This window comes from Pseudochaenichthys georgianus, chromosome 9, assembly GCF_902827115.2.
Source record: "Pseudochaenichthys georgianus chromosome 9, fPseGeo1.2, whole genome shotgun sequence".
In the NCBI taxonomy this organism is placed as follows: Eukaryota; Metazoa; Chordata; class Actinopteri; order Perciformes; family Channichthyidae; genus Pseudochaenichthys; species Pseudochaenichthys georgianus.
In genome coordinates this window covers 31054135-31074640 of record NC_047511.1, presented here as the reverse complement: position 1 = coordinate 31074640, position 20506 = coordinate 31054135, and the positions used below count along the sequence as shown (strand labels likewise).

Genomic DNA, 20506 nt, shown 5'->3' with positions numbered 1-20506 from the left:
TGAGTAACATCAATAAAGATGATTATAACATAATAAAGGATCAAATATAGTGCAATCTATTTAAAACTGCTACCCTGTTTTGAACAGCTGGAAATAGGAAGAGAAGGAAAAAGAGGGATCAGAAAGGCAGTGGAAAGTTATTATTGCTCTTTAGAGAAAAAAGGGTCCTTCATACTCTCAGCCCGGAGTGATTGACATCCACGGACTGATTTGTGCAAATAGTGATTGGAGGGCATACAGCACTCATACAGGTTTTTTTAAAGATTGAAAAGTTTAATTCAAGCTTGTCTTATTTTTTTGGTGGCACTTCTATCCACTTCTTCATTGTGATTTCGAGCCACTTCTATTGGCTGAAATCTTATGTCACGGACGTAATACATAAGAAATAAGGGGCGGGGTAAAGGGAATTTGGGAAGGGGTGGGGTTGATTGTGAGATCCTAGTTTCTGATTGGTTGTTTCTGGTTGATTGTTCGAAAGCAGTCCATCTTTCATTGGACGTAATTATTGCAGCGAGAAGAAAATGATTGATAGGATGGCAAAACTGCCAGATTATTTTTTCTTGCAAAATAGAATATATATGTATATATCTTCACCTTGAAAAGTAATAGCCATTATTTTTCTTTTTAAATCCTTCATATGCTCTCTTTACATTTCTATAAGTTCTCATCAGAAGGATGCAGTACCTTTACATCTTTACATATGAACAAAATCCAGACAAGGCTTCTATATATCAACAAAATCCGAATCGTCTGCTGGTTTTACCCAATATTCTTTTACAAGTCTCAACTTTACAAATTCTGTACACAAGAAACTATCAAATAAAAATAAAAACACATAGACAAGGTATAGTCAGCCACAGTGGACTGCTGTATAGTTAAATTAGGACTAACTTATTTGAACAGAACACAAAGTAATACTGGAATCCGCTCTGCACTAGAACAATATCTACAATAGCTTCTCTAAATCCACAGTTCCCTCCCCCGTCCAGCGTCACAATTATTCACTCGAAAATAAAAGAACAAACCAAAAGGATTTTTCAAAGGTAAAACAAATTAACTTACCCATTTTTTTTTTTAAAAGATTGACAGGTTAAAATTGTTCCTAGATGTTTTAAAGCCTGTACATTTCTGGTCAGTCAGTCAGTTCAGTTCAGGAGACGGGAGGAAGCCCCACTTAAATTGTGGCTTGGGGCGCGTTTCATTTATATATACATTCTTCAGACTGTATCGGTGAACAGGATGGAATAAGTGCTGGACATTCCTAGTATTGTTGGCGGTAACTGTGAGTTCCTGGCAGGTAGCTCCTCACCCCCCTGCTCGTAATGAGGCTTGGGGAGCTCAGGAATATGTGATTGCCACGATGAGGACATAGTCGTCATGGCTGATGACGTCTCGTCAGACGTGTCTGTCTTCTCATTTTGTTGGTCCTCCGCTGATGCCGTTTCTTGCATTGGGACCACAGGCAGTCACTTGGGCATGGCCATGACCCCAGAGTTGGGGTCAGGGTTGAACAGTTCTTTGTAGAGCGGAGGGAATAGGACGTTGACTGTTTCCGGGTGGAGCTGCTGGAAGGCCTGGAGCTCCTCGGTGTGGAGCGTGCACAGGGCTGACAACGTTGGGATTCGGCTGATCAGCTGCAACACAAGAGAGAGAAGGTCATGGACAAGAACATTTGGATTAACTGCAAACAGCGTCAGAAGCATTGATGGGTTTTGTTCTCTTCTCATTGCCACATGGATGGCCTACCTTTGCCAGTGCATCTTCGTCCATGTGGTTCTTCTGCATAATGTGCTGCAGAGCAAAGTAAATCTTCTCCTGGAGCTTCTGGACTTTCCGAGGCTCCATCAACCAAGGCCGATCTGAGTATGAAAAAGGAAAGAAGTGTTGAATTTTTGAAATACAAAATGTAGTACGATTAGACACGTGATGATGGATAGCTGTTCAAAAAGTTGATACGGCTCAGAAGCTGCTGTACATTAATAGTATAACTACTTGGAGTTAATTGCTTGTGATAATGCCCTTTGACAGTAATCAGGTTTTTGCTCAATACCAAGTCCCGTGCTTCAATGCAGGCATTGAGGTTCACAAATGTTTCTTCCTGTATTCTAATAATATTTGCGAATGTGCACTGACCTGTGGAAATGAGTACAGCTGCCGAGAACAGAGCGATCTCCTCCTCTGTCAGCTGCAGTGCACACAAACTCTTGGCAAAGTCAAACACGGCACTCACTAAGTCATCGCAACCTTAGAGGGAAACGCGGAGAAGAGGACAGAGAAGGGCAGACAAAAAAAGAGAGAGATTTTCATTACTCTTATTCCGGTCATGTATATGCTGCAAACCAAAAATAACTCTGAGGGTAGAGGATTTTTTTCCATTTAATTATCATTTGCATAGGTATTAATATCTTACCTAAAGCTTTGAACATCTGCATGCCGCCGTACTTCCCTTCAAAGAGCACAGTGTTGTTGAGAGGGTTGAATGCCCTGCACATCCGCACCAAGACTACCTCCAAACAACCTGGAAGAACAACAGAGATCATTTGAAGCTGATATAATGACAAAATGGCACATTAAATAAAGTGTCAGACTTTTAACGTGACAATGTCCCGGACCCATTATCGTCAGTCGACATCTTAACTCACCTGACTTGAGCAGGAGGATCTGGTCGTTCTGGCACAGCTCCATGAACCCCGAGATGCGCTTTGCAAACTCCACCACATACTGGATGGCATGGGTGATCTGGATGGCACACTGCTGCCACAGCACGTCCCGGGGCTAGAAACAAACACACCCAGGTTCAAATGACATGTTCTGTACTTATGTGGTTTAATTCATGCCAGTAAATGAACTTCTCTCACACACTTAGTCCTCAGTTTGTTGATGCTATGACTACTGTGGCCAGAAGTGTTTAATTTTCATGTGAATGAATCAAAGAGGACACACTGAAATGTATTTAAATGACCACTAATGAAATAGCTTTTCTCGGTTTTTCAATCATTATTTTTCATTTTACTAGTATTGCTGAAGTTACAAAAAAGTCAAATACATGACAGAACGAGGAAAGGAATAGGAACATTTCCTTAATTTACTGAATAAGAAGATAGTTACATGGTGCATTGTAAAAACCAAATGTGGGCACAGTCTGTAAATAAAGATGTGATCACATCAAAGCTCACCTTGCCCTGGAACATTTTGACCTCTTCGTAGGAGTGTGTCTGCCAGGCTAGCTGCTGCAGCTCCTCTGTTGTGTACTGACACGTCTCCAGGTGAGACTTGATGATATTCTGAGCAATACGGTCTGGAAGAGAGGATTGTTCATTTATTTCTGTACCGTTCTACATTTGATTCTGTGGTTTAAAGCATGGGTGGGGCCAGCTCAACAAGTGAGTTTTCTGCAAATTGTAGGATTGCTTTAAATATTTTTTTTAATGAATCAAATTTAACCCCAGTTTATTGAGTAAATTGGATATTGAACTGAACCAAAACAAATTATTGTTACAATTTTAAGTGCAGTTTTGTACTAGTAGTCTCTTTCAAATACCAATTAAAATATATCCTATAATGTCTTTCCCCATGACGATACAAAAAATACATTGTGCCGCCCTAGTAATAAATATGATATATTCCCCATATGTGGAAAGCTTAGAGGAAGATGAATAAACTATTGTCTTAATGAAATCCACATTTACTTCCTAATTTAACATTCTCTTGGATATGAGTTGAATCCTAAACCTTAACTCATTCCTAATGTGTTTTTTATACATTAATATGACAGCTGTTTTAGCCTGGGTGCCCAGTTGTGTTTTGATTTTAGGTTTTAGAATATAAAAAAGCTAAATAGAGTGCAGTCTTTACCCAGCTCTCCCATGCTGACGTTGTTGGGTCCCAGCTGAATGTCCTGGTAGCCGCTATAGCTCAACAGGTTGGGCACCGGCGTCAGGTCATACACCGGCTCCTGCTTAATGTGCTTCATGCCCGACATGTCCAGCCCTGACTGATCCGGAGACGGCTGGGTGGAGTCTATCCCATAGTATCCCCCTGGGACTACGGCTCCGTTAACATGGCCACCCTTGGGCAGCTCAATGACGTGACCATTGGCATAGGTGCCCCCAATCTCATGGTTAAGGGTGGACAGTCCGTTGGTTAGGCTGGTTGAGTAAACTCGTGCGAGGGCTTCTGCCTCGCCTGTCTGCTGCTGCCGCTCCAACAGCAGCCGAGCCTGGTGCTTCTGCACCTCTGCATACAGGCTGTCACGCTGCTTCTTTGACATGCGGCCAAACTTTACCGCTGTGCGGGGGGAAGACAACAAAAGGGGAAAGATTAACAACAACAAAAAACTGTCACAACCTTTCAGCTTCTTCAGGTATAATAAATCAGTAAGAAACAAGCAGTGTAAAAACATATTTGGAAGATTTAGCGTTACTTATATTAGTAGGAACCCATGTTTGATTGTGCAGAGGTTCTGCCAGAAGATAAATAATTTTCAAACACTGAGGAAACCTCTTGCTGTTAAATTGAGTTGTTCAATTATGGAATATCATGTTTTGTATGCTTAATGGAAAGCTAATTTGTGTTTAACGGGAAACATATCATCGTATACTTATTGTTTCCGACATTTCATTCATCATGTAAGGTAATCAAGTGTCACCAAAGCAGCATCTCAGTGGCTTAAAGCTTCTGCTGTCTTTGCTACGACAAACAGCATTCTAAGTGTGCATGTATGAGGGTACATCATGCCTCACATATGATAAGTCAATGATCATTAGATATAGAAACTCATGTACTGGGCCTCACCATCTCTCGACATTCCTAGGGCGAGACATTTCTGCAGGCGACAGTGTTGGCAGCGGTTGCGGTTTGTCCTGTCGATGAGGCAGTTCCTCTGGCGGGGGCAGGAGTAGGCAGCATTGTTCTGCTGACTCCTTCTGAAGAAACCCTGGTCACATGTCAAAAGAGAGTATAAGTAAAGACGTACAGGTACCCTTAAAAGACAGAATGTGCATGATTACAAAACAGGCTTTGATGAAAAGGTGTATGGATTCTCACCTTACATCCCTCACATGTAATGACTCCGTAGTGGATACCTGATGATTTGTCTCCACAGATTTTGCAAGGTATGACCTCGATTTGGGCTGCAAGTAAAGAGAGAGGACACAAAAGATGTGCGTTACTAAACATGTCTTTGTACAAGCCAACGAGTTTTTGTTTCCTAGTTTCGAGAGCGACACCTGACTCTGTCCCCTCTCAGGGTTTTGCACCTCAGCTGGTGGTCTAATTTGAGGGTAAGAAACAGAGCATAACCTGGTTGGCTGGGGGACTTGACTGAGGTTACGATGTGTCTGCGTAAACGATGTGTGTGACTTTAACTTCACAAGGGCACAATGACATCTGGACATTCTGTATGTCCTTGTAGGAGTTTCTTTTCTAAGGACAATGACATAGAGGACTGCACACACACATAAATGACAGTGTAGCATTAATTGTGTGTGCCAGTTGCTTTGAAGGAGAGACTCCTGCAGGTTAGAAAGGTTGCCCCTAATGAGAAGCCAGTTACATCACTGAAGGACTATACTGACTCTTCAGCTCTCTTTTTCTCTCTCACACACGTGCACGCACACACACACACACACACACACACACACACACACACACACACACACACACACACACACACACACACACACACACACACACACACACACACACACACACACACACACACACGCACACGCACACACATACACACACGCTACCCTTAGAATAGCTTTCTTCTCTGGCAAGATTTTACTCACTGTGTATTGGCAGATCCATCAACTGTCACAACCAAAGGCACAGACTATGAACAACAGAAGTATTTCAACGTAAAACACATATACGCCTATCACTAGTGTCTTTGCACTTATTATCCATAATAAATGTAAAGAGAGAGCTGCAGTTCCGTAACTAAGATATGAGATGGATGTAGAGGTGGCACACCCATAAAGAGATTAGACATCTAATCCTAAATTATTTTCCGACAAGCTTGTTCCCTCCTCTGATGACCACGGGCTTAGCCATAGCTAAAATAGCCATTGACATGTAATCTCCTTTCATGGTCCCGCCTGAAGAAAATTCTGCAAGTGTGAATGTTCTGAGAGGAACAGAAAATACACATTTTGCGGTATTATATTTATAATTGTGCCTAAATGATTCCCCTTAAGAACAATACAATAATTGCAAGGTGGAGTTGGTCTTTATAAATGAGTGTATTTGCAGTTTGCGTCCCTGTATGCATGTCTGATTGGGTCTTGAGTCTATGTGCACACTGCAATAGTTGTACCGAGCAAGTGTATATGCTTTGTTTGCAGAATGAATTGTGTGTGTGTGTGTATATAATATAGCGTCTAGGGAGGAATGACTGTGCGGTATATATAATTGGATAATCCCAAATGAGGATCAATGGAAACAGTCTAAGCAACTGCAGGAAGAGTCACTGTTGTCTATACACTATATCTACACCTCAGCCTTGAATAATTCACAATCAAAAGTATTATTAAATGTCTCGAAACGTTTAAGCAAGTGCCAGCTGATTCATATGATCAATGATCAGTACGTTTAAGATTTTAAAGGGATATAAAAAATGCAATAATTCATTTGTTTGTCTTTTCATTGCTACTTTCACTTGATTATCTGCCCCCTAGTGGCCTTCAGGAAGCATTAAATGTCTCAAAACCACCATCTGACCTGTAGTCTGACATGACCCTGGACTATGAACTGACTTTCATGTGTTTTGCATCATTCTTTGTTAAAGTTATCTTTATAGTTGTAATTCAGATGGGACTATGCCATGTTTTTGTCTCTTGTGAAACCAAATTCACACAATGTACCTTAACAATAGATCATTGTTTCCCCTCGGAACAGATTGTCTGGGAATCAGTGAACTCTGACTGTGTGCTTTAAGCAGCGTAGCTCATGCAGTGAGTTCTGGTGCGGCTCAAGACGTGACCCATTTCCACCAATCTCGGCCAACTGGCTCCAAACTGGGTCAGAGCAGAGCGGCGCACCGGACTGGGACGACACACAGACTACACATACACAGAGCTGTCAATGATCTTGGCCCGAAACGCACTATTTATAGTTTGTAAAACAGGTCAGTTGCACCCAAGACTTGGCTGTTATCAACAGACCATATGAGCAATAAACAGATAGCGATGCATCAGCTGGCTTCTTATCACCTTTCTTCTTACTTCATCTTTTTACTGATCTCTTTGCAGTTGTATTCCATACTTTTGGACATCGGCTTTGATTACATTTTTAATCACAAAACAAGTCAATCTCTAAGGGTTTAGACAAGCTTAATGTGTTCAGCCCACACCTTACTGCTGTTATGGGGATACGTGTATACTGTTTGTCTCCAGTGATTACATTATACCTCCACTGTTATTATTTTTACCCCTTTGGAGATTGTACTCGTCTTTGTATCATATAAATTATGCCCGGAGGAGCATGGGTGTGTGGGCAAGAGCATTGTTTTTTAGTACGTGTTTCTGAGAGGGTTTGAGTGAGCGTTTCACTTATAAAAAAGACGGAGGGGAAGATAAAGTATGTGCATGTGCCTATGTGTGTTTGACAAAGTGTTTGCACATGTGTTTGTGTGTGTGGGTGTGTGCATTGTTGAGTGTATGTTGTGCTCATTGCCAGCGGGGTCTGTCAGGTAGGATATAGGGAGACGGTCATGACAGCATTGCTGTTGCCAGGGTGACCACCCACTCGCTGCAGTCGTCTGGCTGTCACGGCGATGATGTGCTAAGCTGTCACAGTCTTAAAGGAAGTGATGTCATCAGTGTGTGCAGCCAACTCGGTGTATCATCATCTCTGTTCGTGAGGTCGCCCTCTCCCAGCAGCGAGAATTGTTTACCAAAGGACTCCCACTTCCATCCAGTCAACAATACATGCATACTGCCTGGTAACACTCTATATGCAATGGTGGATTATCGAAGAATTAAGATGTTTTATCCGATGGGTTTTTCAAGGACGCCGTGTTGTTATTGTTTGAAAAGTTAGGATATATGATCATGGATTTTTGGGGTATTCTTTGTACATCGTAGAATGAAAGTAACATCTACAAAGCTGTAGTTGAAGTGAATTCCTAGAACTCCAGAGTATAATGCAGCTATTCTCCAAACCTCTCTTGACAGGCATCCATTTCTAAACAAACAATAGCGAGGAATAAAGCCACTCGTTTCTGTTTTTCAGAGATTATTTTGCTCTTAGCTACATGTCTTTCACTGAAGTGGGAGGGCCATCTTTCCATCCTGAGTTGACCCAGGCAGAGCTTAATGACTGACAGCGTCCTCAGCCAGCGGGAGCGCGTGTGTGTGTTATCCTGAGGTTATTATGTAAGAGCGGGACTGCAACGCTGGCGATTCCTCAACTAAGAGGGGGATCAGACCCGCACAATCTCTTGAGGGGGAAAAAGAAGGAGAGAACCAGCTCGGGATGAATTTAAAAAAGATAGTTGTTGTGGTGTGCATTACACTACAGTGAGAGTTTGCACACGTGTGTAGCTGATTGTGGCCATGAGGGCTGTATTGCGCTGGCACGTGTGTTATGATAATTGATTTTTAATGAAGTGAGGATCTCCTGTGTATTTCCTGGGCTGGCCCTCTCTCTCTAAATAGAGTCCTAATTATCTAGATTGCACGGCAGAAAAAAGGCAGCAGCGTAGCACCAATATGTTAACGATACTTAATCTAAAACACAAGTAGCTCTCACAGAGTACCGTTAAGGGTTATGCACACATCTCCATGTTAAAGGGCATCTCTCCCTGTCTAGAAAAGTAATGCCGCTAGTTGCTGCTATACATGTTTAGCTTGTGTATGTGTGCATATATGTGTGTGTGTTTGGAGAAGGGCAGACTGGACATGCATGTTTCATTCATTCAGCCTGAGGGTTGGTCTACAATAGAAACATACCCACAGCAACACACACACAATATCGTGCAGCATAACACGCCGATATTCACTGGAGGTTGGTGCTGTAGCATGGCAGCTTATGGAACAGTTGAAACCACTTTCTACTATACTTTTTGCCAATGTGAGGCACTTAAGAACTGCAAACACAACTCCCACTGTAGTCCCAGGGGTTGATTAGTTGGGGATGAATGTGGGTGGTGTATCCACTTTATTAAATATATGCATAGCTTCTTGCCAGCTAACTGGGAAAATAAAGGATATGAGTGCCCCCCACCACTTCTTGTTAAATCTGAACAACTCCAGCGCTGATGTTAGATGTCTATATACTGTGAATTATGCTATCACTGTTCACCATCCATTCCACTTTTTCCTGTGTTCCTCCTCGCTGTAAGTGGCTGTGTGACCGGGAAATCATTTCAGTTTCGGTATTTTATGATCTATTTCCATCTCTCAGCGTAACTCGTCTTCCTTGTTTCATAGAGCTTAGAGTGGTACAAGCGTTTTTTTCCATCGCAGATGATGAATAACACTGAGCTAACTTTTGTTAGCGTGAGTGGATTAACACACACACACACATCTGGGAATAGTGTATAGCAGCGCAGCTTGGGTTATCTCCCCTGTGTCTCCTGTCATGTTTCCACATCATACTGTCCCATTAAAATCAATGAAACAATGCCACTGCATATGGTTTCAAACTGACTTACGCTATGTGCTGTCACACTTTCTCTCTTTCACTGTCTGAAACAAGAACACATATATTGAAGAGTGGTGGTCTATCTGCTCTCCGTTCAAAAATATATAAAATAAATTGCATTTTGATCACTTTTATCATCTTTCATACTTAGTTGTCCTCTTTCTTGTCAGTTTGACTGTCAGCATCCGGTATTGACCACAATTGTCTGTTTCAGAGCTTTGGTGGCCACTACAACTATGTCTATATGCAATTTTACAACAATACTGGCATTATATGTAAAATAATGCAATATTATTTTAATACTAGCACACAAAAAGTAAACTGACAATGACATCTTTAGAAAATATAATGCGCATTTCTTAATAATATTTTCTGACATTTCAAATAGCGTAGAAGGCAATAGGTAGATTAGTTGGTAATGAAAATATCCATTTGTTTTGGATCGTAACAGTGAACTCAAATCCAGCGATTATCAACCCCTAAACATTTGGAAAACTATCGCTGGATTACTAACATGACCCCTCCCCGTTCATATAGGAGAACACAGTCCTGTAACGATTCTGCTATTGTTTGTACAGTCTGCTCTTCTATGTGTGTTATATTAATAATCATAATGCCAAGCGGCGGGCCCACCTCCCCTCCCCCATCCCTCGCCGCCAAGCATGTCTTTGTCCGGTCAGTAATAAAGACAGTCACACTGTTGCTGCATGAGCATACATGCTACCACCCCCAACCTCACTTTTCCCATCAGTCCATCATCATCGACCCCCCTCTCTCACTTTGCCAACGCACACACACATACGTACAAACAGTCAGAAAAACAGTCTCTCTCGCCCTCCCCCCTATTGCTGTATGTCAGAGGGCATGAGCCTGTCCAGCTTGCCATGCGGCCCCAAAGCACTCTGGGTAATTGCTCAGATAGCAGGTCTGGGATCAGCTGCGGTTTGCTCATAGAATATTGTGCAGCGGCGTGATTGGACGCCACGGAGAGGGAACAGAAGGGGGCCACTGGCTGTCATCCAGTGCATCGATTCACATGCGCAAGCACACACACACACACACACACACACACACACACACACACACACACACACACACACACACACACACACACACACACACACACACACACACACACACACACACACACACACACACACACACACATGCTTGAATGCATGCATTACTGAAAACTGCTTTTGAAAAAGCAGACTTTACAGTATGATTTTGATGCTTGCCCCCTATCCCCCTCCCCCCTGCCACACACACACACACACCTCCCACCCAGGGCAGCATGTGTCCTCAGATGGATAAGAGGAGATGGAGGCGTGGGAAAAAATACACAGGGTAAATCCAACCCCTGCCTGGACACACACACACACACACACACACACACACACACACACACACACAGTCTGCCCATCTGCCTTCTCAGATCTGCCTCTCATGGTCACTGTAAACACACACATACAAGCGGGCGTACGCTTACTCTAGAACCCCCTGGGTGACCTGTAGGACCCTGACGGCCTTTGACCTTTCCTTAAGGACTGAGCAAGTGTATCAGAGTGGAAGTAACGAGTCAGAGTGTGAGAGGTCTGCATCTGGTCATTACTGCCCTGAAATCAGCCATGAGAATGCACACACACTGAGGCGCAAACGTGTTCGAAACACACACAAACAAAAAGAGTGCTGTAAGCTCTCATATATTTGTACTGTCTCACAACCTCACGATTACAGACGTATGCACACTGCGCTGTTAAAGCACAGAGCGGGGTGGTGCTGTTTATAATTTGTTGGGATGCAATGAAGAGTATGTTTTCACACACATTGACTGATACCCTTTTTTATATTCTGATGTGAGAAAATAACATTTTGTTGCATTGGCCATGTCCTCACCCTCCACGTAACCTCACGCTCCTCCTTCTATGGTGTTTCTCTTGAGCCTAATTGTAGATGACAGTGTGTGTGTGTGTGTGTGTGTGTGTGTGTGTGTGTGTGTGTGTGTGTGTGTGTGTGTGTGTGTGTGTGTGTGTGTGTGTGTGTGTTTCTTTGAGGGGGAAGGGAGAGGAAAGGTGGCTATCATCACAGTGTAGAGAGAAAGAGAGGCCCATCGCAGAGACAGAGAATTGCTTTTAGTTCTTACATAAGGTGTAGAGAAATTTGCCCTGGGTGTCGCATCCTCTAAAGTGGGTGGTCAATCAGGAAGAGCAACAGTGAGGTTAAATTGACTTTAAAGCTCTAATGAAGAGAGCAGCACTTAGAGAATAGACTATAATGAAACCACTGAGTGTAGGATGGAAACTGTGTGTGTGTGTGTGTGTGTGTGTGTGTGTGTGTGTGTGTGTGTGTGTGTGTGTGTGTGGTGTGTGTGTGTGTGTGTGTGTGTGTGTGTGTGTGTGTGTGTGTGTGTGTGTGTGTGTGTGTGTGTGTGCGTGTGTGTGCGTCACAACTGTTTACTGTAAATTAGATGTTGTTTAAATGGTTAAGGAGAATGTTTACACACTGTGTGCACATGCAGAACATGTGTAGTTGGTAAAAAGTAAGTTTACTTAAGAGCTGAACTTATATTTCATTTTGTGCGTCTTTATTCTTCTTCTCTATTAAGAGGGAAATATAGCACTTTAAACCATAATTCATCTAAACATCAAATAGTGGCTACTTCGTTTGGATGAATATTTTATCAACAAAACAAATTATCAAAAAATAAACACAATGAATTGCTAAAGATTGAACTACCCCAAAGTATATAAAGCAGTTAAGATTCGCTCCAACTTGACCAAAATACTCTTTATGTGTCAATGCATCAATAATAATTGTCCATATATATAAAACATATCATATTGTACATCCCTTCAAGGATGAGTAATGAGTACTTATACTTTTGATACGCTGAGGGCATTTTTATTATATTTCTTATACTTATAAAAGACCATACCGTTTCTTTTTGCTTGTTTTTTTTGCAGGTTTCAGCCAAATAACTACTTTCACTCTTGGTGGCTATTTTGAAAAGCATGCAACCATATATAAAACTGTGTACTGCTGTCAAAGTTCCTAATTTTCTTATTATAAACCTGCTTTAATCAAGTATTTCTACACAGAGTATTACTACTATATAAGTAAAGACTCTTGCCCCACTAGTTGTAGGTTTATCTATTCCTCTGAGTGAATCTGCCTGATTGAATTTGATCTTATGAATAAGTTAAAACAAAAGAAAAGGTTTGAATGTATGTGTGTGTTTCAGTGCGTCTATTTGAGCGACTGTGTGAGCACGCATGTGTGCGAGTCAATGTGTGTGTCCTCTCCCAGGGATGGCTGCTAATAGCTCGCCTCGGGCAACAATTTAACTCAGCCTAACAAGGTTCTCCCCAAAGTGGCCCCAGGGGCATCTCTCACAGAGGCAAATTGATCACAAAGACTATCACACAGCTCGGCCCGGCCTGCTCTGCTCTTCACCTGCCCTCCCTCCCTCTGTCTCTCTTTCTCTCTCTCTCTCTCTCTCCCCCCTCCCCCCTTTCTCTCTAGTGGGATGATTTAACAGAATGCGTTATGCACATTACATTTCAGCCGGGAGAGCAAAGGCATCAGAAGACTTGGTTTCGTAATTGCATTCTCTTTGTGAATGACATGAGACCTCACATTAACAGCCACTGCTCAGGACACACACACACACACACACACACACACACACACACACACACACACACACACACACACACACACACACACACACACACACACACACACACACACACACACACACACACACACACACACACACACACACACACACACACACACACACACACACACACACACACACACACACAGGTTAAAAGAGGTATCCCAGGGTTTGGACATGGTGAGAGAAAAGGAGAGAGGGAGGGATGTGGAGAGAAAGAAAGGTAGACCTAATGAGAGTCTCTTCAATGAGATTAGAAGCACTAAAACAGGCTAATCTTCGTCATTAAGAAAAGATGCCGCACTAGGCTAAGTCATATTATAGGCTTATTGGTTCAAGTGCGTACTATGCACCTGCCAACAGTGCACACCTTCACACAGTATAGGCATTTAGTGAAATGTGAGAAAAACGCTGCAAAAAGTAAACACGATAATAACAAAATACTGAAAATAGTATTAACGAGTGACCCATTTTAATCTGTTCTTAAGGAAAAACAATCTTTTTTAAATCAATGTTCTTTTAGCCTCACACATAGGGTTATTTAAGCTACGAATAAGCATTTGATGTATAACTATATGTGTAAAGTACAGATTGGAATGCTAGCCTCACACAAACCTCTAGTATCGGGACTAATCTGCTTTGAGTGTTAGCTAAACTCTAATAGGTGGTTTGTGAGTGTGGACTTTGGACAGCGCTGCCGTTATTCATTGCTAAGGGCAGCTATGTGCAAGTGTAATTTGAGGATGGGATAGTCTGTATCTTTGTGTGTGTGTGTGTGCGCGTGTGCGTGAAGTAAACACAATCTACTGTTTTATCCACCATCTATCCCTTACTTTGCACACACTTGCTCAAACACACACACACACACACACACACACACACACACACACACACACACACACACACACACACACACACACACACACACACACACACACACACACACACACACACAAAATTATATAACTCTTGAGTCTCTCTTCTTACTTGCTCTCTCTTTTCTTTTCACATTCACTCATATTCTCCCCTTTCTCTTTGAATTTAAATACTCTTTCTTTTTGTTACTTCATAGATTCTTAAATAATTCACAATCTTTTCAAAGCAGATGAAGAAAAGTCCATTAAAATAAATAGTCTCATTTACAAAGAGACTGAAATGTTACCAAGACAGAACCTTGTCCCATTATAGTTTTTCGGCTTCAGATATGATTTTAATTCTGTGCTTCTGCATTAATCCAACACTAGATTGTATACACACGTTTTGCTTCTTGCGTTTAGAAGTGCAGGTGAACATGCTCTACACTATGAAACATTGCACTCGAGATGTATTGAGGGACATGTAAATTCAATTCCTGCAAAAAAAAAATTCTATTTAAGCCACCCATCTAATAATATATATATGTCCTCTCTGTTCATAGATATATGCTCTTAACAAGCGCCGTCACCCTCTTTCCCCGAGTTATTACTTCAATGCAAATCGAAGGAAACTGTGAATATTGAATATGAACTGTGTCTCCATTGAGATGCGCTTGGCTTCATGGATGAGTAAAACTGACAAAACAGAAGGAGCTGTCAGAGGACTGTATGACTTCAAGGCAGATTTAGAATTTAGCAGTGGTTCAGGCTGAAATCCCTCCTGGCTAAGATAAAGTGGAGACACAAACCGAAGCGTGCCGTGTAGCCCACGCTTTGTGTGAATAAAGATTTTAAAAAAGAGAAAAAGGGAGAGAGAATTGACTGAGGAGAAAAACAGTTCCCCCAGACAGACACAGAGGGATAAAACCAACATGGAGCGCACGCTGAGCACATGCTAAACAAACACGGGCTATGATAGCGGCTCAGTGGGACTACAGGAGTGCCATCCAGGCCACACACACACACACACACACACACACACACACACACACACACACACACACACACACACACACACACACACACACACACACACACACACACACACACACACACACACACACACACACACACACACACACACACACACACACACACACACACACACACACACACCACACACACATGCACCATGGTGGGATGATTTTGGAGGATGGCATGGAATAAAACAGTCATGCGGACAGGCTAGGTGAGGAGTAGACTGTGTGTATCTGAAGACAGTTGGTCCTAAATGTAATCGTATGCGTGCGTATGTGTGTGTGTTGCAACAGCACTGTGGCGGTACTTCAGTCAGTCAGTGGGGCTGTGTTGAGGGATTACCAGGGTGGCCTGCATGGGCTTGGGGTAATCTCTCCTCTCTTCTTACGTAACACTGGGCCATTAGTCAGCACTAACGCACAATAAACAACACAATCAACAAAAACAGGCTCGACAACAGACTGAGCAGTTTCATGAGGACACTGCCAGCCTCAGATTCACTCCGGCCAGGTGCCCACTATGGTGCACAATAAGTGATTTCAAGGCAACAATAGAAAAGTGATTTGGTGCGAAAGCTGTGCACTGACATGCTGTTTCTGACTGAGGATGGTCTCTTATCACTCAGTATGAAGAATTACCGTTTCTATTCTGGTGTAGTTGTTCATTGCAGGTGCTAAAAGAAAAGTGTTAGTAAAAACAGGTGTTTCATATGACTTTAATAATCTTTTGGGACACTTCATAGTGTATCTCATTCATATCTTATCCCCACAATTTAGCACAATACATGAAATGAGTGGGTTATAAAGCACTTCAATGAGGTTTTAAGAAGATTAAAGTACATTGGTATAATGAAATACAATTGTTTTAATTAAATTCGTCATATTTTATATTATTACAATTTTATTTTTGCTACATCGTGCATTACAATCAGTCTAAAAATCAACCTACACTTATGGAAGTTGTTGACAATTACATTAATAATCCCCTTATATCTGCTAACAACTTTATTGTAGGGTTACAAACCACTTATTCACTGCTTGTAAATGCTAAATAAAGGGGATAAAGTCAATTGGCAACGATATCTTATAAACACATTGATCCAGTTCATAGGTATTAATAAACCAAGTTAACATTAAAACAGAAACAAATACTGAATATAAATGATGAAATAACTGAATAATTTGTGCCAAATGTCATAGCTACAGGTTTTTAGTGTGACATAGATTTAACTTAACAGACTGCTTCCGTTGCCTTCGACCAAGCATTGATCCCGGGATGCTTTAGTATCGGACAAAAATCAATGCTCACCCAAGCCTCTAAAGCAAAGCAGGATGGGACTAATTATATTGGCATGAGGCCGTCATGCGTAGTGTTGCAGCGGTGTGTGTGTGTGTGTGTGTGTGTGTGTGTGTGTGTGTGTGTGTGTGTGTGTGTGTGTGTGTGTGTGTGTTTGTCTGTGTGGGTGTGTGAGTATTTTTAGTGCTTTCTGCATTTTAGTTAGAGCTCATGCCATACGTCCTATAAAATATGTAAATGGAGGTTTCCTTTGCTGTAGACTCTAAATATGTTTCTTTTGAGACTGTCATCACCTTAGTGTTTTTCTGCTCTTTCACACTTTCCGTCATCCTATCTTTTCCAATGGTGAAGGAGCATGGAAATGTGTGATTGACACATATCGCTAACACAGGAGATCAAATGGCACTGTTGACCCCATCCTCCCCTGTTGCTTCCTCCATCGCTGAACTCTTTGACCTGGCTGACCCGCTGCATCTATATGCTGTAGGAGCGCTTAGGCTTATACCAGTTTTACAAAGAACACACAGACCCAGGCTAACGAGGACCAATATAAGGAGCACTGCGAAAATAGGAAGGGAATGACATGCAGTTTACACGTCTACAATGTCAGTCTATGTTTGTGGGGTTGAGCAAATTCTTGTACATTTTAATAAGTATCCAAGTTTGAAAATGCTTTAGTTTTTTCTCAATAGAGGCATTGTGCTTTCATTGAAAGTGATTGAATGAAACATTTAGTTGGAGAAAGTTGATGTTATTGTGGCAAATGTACTGTTAGAAATAAGGCGAATCTAACATTTAAATGCAATTATAAACAGCAAATATCAATTTAAATCTAAATAGATTAAAACATCATTTTGTTCAGGCTTGTTTAGGGCTATTGCTTGAATATAAAAACAAAACTTTGTTCCACTCAACGATATAATGGCAGTGTTACTGATATAATTTAATCAACTTCTTTGTTAGGTTTTAATTTAACACTATTCACAGCACAGCATCATTTTGCCATTGAAAATACAGAAACAATTATCTTGTTTACAACAACCTCCACAGCACTGAGCCATACTGAAAAAACCCACAATGCTTCATTTTCTGAGATGAGGAAAAGGCCCTGATGATATTTATCTGTTATTTCTCTCTTGCTTTTCCCCCCGTCGGGCGATGGGGTGACATCATCTTCGGTCAGGGCTTCAGGAGTTGTGGCTATTGTTAAATGATAATTACCACGGCTCATGAGGGGCCTCTATTTTTTATAACCTTGTGGTTGTGAGCGCATTTCTGTGTAAGGGCAGCCGAGACTCCACACACACAGGTTGAGAGTGGGGGCCGCATGGCCCACACTGATTTAATTCTATCTGACAAAACCCTTTGGGGCGTGCAGAGGGAGAGAGGAAGATGGAGAGAGAGAGGGAGAGAGAGACATGGAGACATGGAGAAAGAAGGGTGAGAGAGACGCTTCAGGGGCCTCCATTGCCAACCACGACTATAAAGTGAAAGCAGGAGATTTCGGTATACCCCCCAAAGCCTCCCTTGCACGAGAGTGGTCGTGAGGCCCATTAAAATGTGGATAAAATACAAGGTGCACGACAGAGGAGTTCACGGGTTGAGAGAGCGAGTGGGGGATGTTTGGCCTTCTCATGTTTTGCCTTGCCTGAGGTTTGATGGCCTGAAGCTGAGGCAGCAGAAAGCTTTAAGTGACATTCAAACACAAAAAGCATCAGTAGAGAGAGAGATAGATAGATAGAAAGATTGATGGATAGATTGATAGATAGATGGATAGATTGATAGATCGGAATCTTTTTTTCTAGCAAAAACTAAATTACAATTAAGTTTGACCCATTACATAGTGTTCAATCAATCTTGTTTATCATTATAATGAATTATCATTTATAATGTGGATAATAATGATGATGGCCAATCATTTATCCTTGGATATTATCAACATACAACATCTGATAACAACATAACAGTGAAAAAAGTATCTTTAAGATGCATGTGTCTTTTAATTGTAAGCAGATGCTAACTTTATTTGAGTTTGACATCATATCTCCCTTCAAATTATAGTGCAGAGCTTTTAAGTTGTATGCTACATTTAAGAGAACAATTTCTGTCCCTCCTCCCTATTTCTGTCACAACGCTCCTAATTAGTTAAATTGTTTAAAAGGATGAAGAGGTTATTACAGTCAGAAACAGAGTGACTTGTAAATGAAGAGTTCAAGATCATTCAGTTGAACGAGTGTTGCGACTCTGCGTCAGACATAATTACCCAAGTTCCCAACATTGGAACAGTAAATAAAAACAAATCAGCTGATAATAATTAGGCATTCGTATGGGACTTACACCAGCGATAAAGTAAACACTGATTTACGAGAAAACGAATTAACGCATCTTCCTGATTTAAAGGTAATTTGACTGCAAAGAATGACTTAGTGAAAGTGAGAAGAGCTGTGTCAACCTGTGTGTGAATGTGTGTATCTCTGTAGAGTGTGTATGTGTGTGTGTGCGCTCAGGACGACATTGACGTTGAATTGCAACGTCCCCGGCCCGGTGCAGAAATGGGTTAGTAGAGCGCCATCCCATAAAGTTTATCCCCAGAACATAACGAAATAAAGTTGTGTTTTTTTCTGCACATCATCTGATCTAATCTGGTGGCAGCCTGTCCGCAGATTCCGTTGGGTTGGAGCTCAAATGATTAAAGCTTTAATCAAACATCATGCACTACTTTTAATTTGCAACCACAGATTTCAATGGATTTGCGCATGAATTAGCAAAACTGTAGGACTATTCCTCATACACATAGACACACACTCAAACTCTCTCTCACACACGCAGAGAGATAGATCCATATAAACTTTAGGGGTGCAAGGTGCTGAAATATTCAGCCACACACACTCTTCCGCTCGGCTGTGAAAAAACGACAAATCAGCTCCCAGAATAAACTTTCAAGGCCAAAAGTGGGATAAAGCCTGCCGTGCAACGTGTGTGTGTGTGTGTGTGTGTGTGTGTGTGTGTGTGTGTGTGTGTGTGTGTGTGTGTGTGTGTGTGTGTGTGTGTGTGTGTTTAGCGGGATGACGCTCTGGGGAAAGTGCGGCGGTGTTTGGAGCAGTGTGATGGTCTTACCTCGCATGGTGTTGGATTTGCTGGAGCTCGTGCCGAGGCTCCCCTCCCCTCCCCAAGTCATGAAGAAACGAACATAAACACTTTTTTAAAAATGGGGGTGATGTGGGGGGAAAGATCCTCGGTTAAAAATAACAACTACAACGAAAAGAGTGTTGGAGATCTGCGTCGGTGTCCACGGGCTGCCCTGAGTGGAGGAGTCTCTGCGCTAAAAGCATCCCAGACTGGGGCGCAGGGAGGCGGGCTGAGGTCGGTCGGTGCTTCGGTCGTTGTGCTGTGGTCGTGCGGTCGCTTTTCTCATGACATATACGCTCTCACCTCTGTGGGAGGGTTTCACTGTTTTCTGCGGGCTCAGGGAGGGAAGAGCGTATAGGAGAGGCTTTACCCGGCGGCCCTGATTGGACTGGAGCACTTTCTGCTCCTCCCACTCTCTCCTGCTCAGCCTCCAGCCCGGAGCACGCACGCACGCACACACACACACACACACACACACACACACACACACACACACACACACACACACACACACACACACACACACACACACTGATACACGCGCACACACGCGCGCGCGCACTATGTCGCTACAGTACACAGACACAGTCACAGCAAAGTTTTAATGTCACCCTCCTCATAGGCAGCTCCATGCAATTCAGACTATTGTGTTGCACGCACAATAAAGAGGAAGTCTATCTTTAATCCGATCTCTGCTTCGAGGGTTATGTCTCGTGGAATGACATTATTTATTAGGCTACTTTTTTATTTTTCATAAACGTGGGGTATATATATATTCACACACAACTAAGTTGATTTAACACAGTTAAACCAAGTTGAAGTCTCAGAGTGAAGGCAGACTCTGTCTAGTGACAAACTGGAT

General features: G+C 42.1%; 2 protein-coding genes across 2 annotated transcripts in view; one reads left to right on the top strand and one right to left on the bottom strand.

Moving 5' to 3' along the window:
• Positions 1 to 20506, top strand: part of trpm6 (transient receptor potential cation channel, subfamily M, member 6) — a 131064-nt gene that overhangs the window by 22105 nt on the left and 88453 nt on the right. The window lies entirely within an intron of this gene.
• rorb (RAR-related orphan receptor B) lies at positions 1459 to 19946 on the bottom strand. Its single transcript, XM_034090521.2, has 10 exons — positions 19633 to 19946; positions 5047 to 5132; positions 4795 to 4936; positions 3856 to 4287; positions 3177 to 3298; positions 2643 to 2775; positions 2411 to 2518; positions 2134 to 2244; positions 1747 to 1859; positions 1459 to 1634 (listed from the first exon to the last, which is right to left on the bottom strand). The coding sequence occupies exons 1-10, from the start codon at positions 19691 to 19693 to the stop codon at positions 1467 to 1469; spliced, it is 1476 nt and encodes a 491-aa protein (XP_033946412.1). The 5' UTR covers positions 19694 to 19946; the 3' UTR covers positions 1459 to 1466.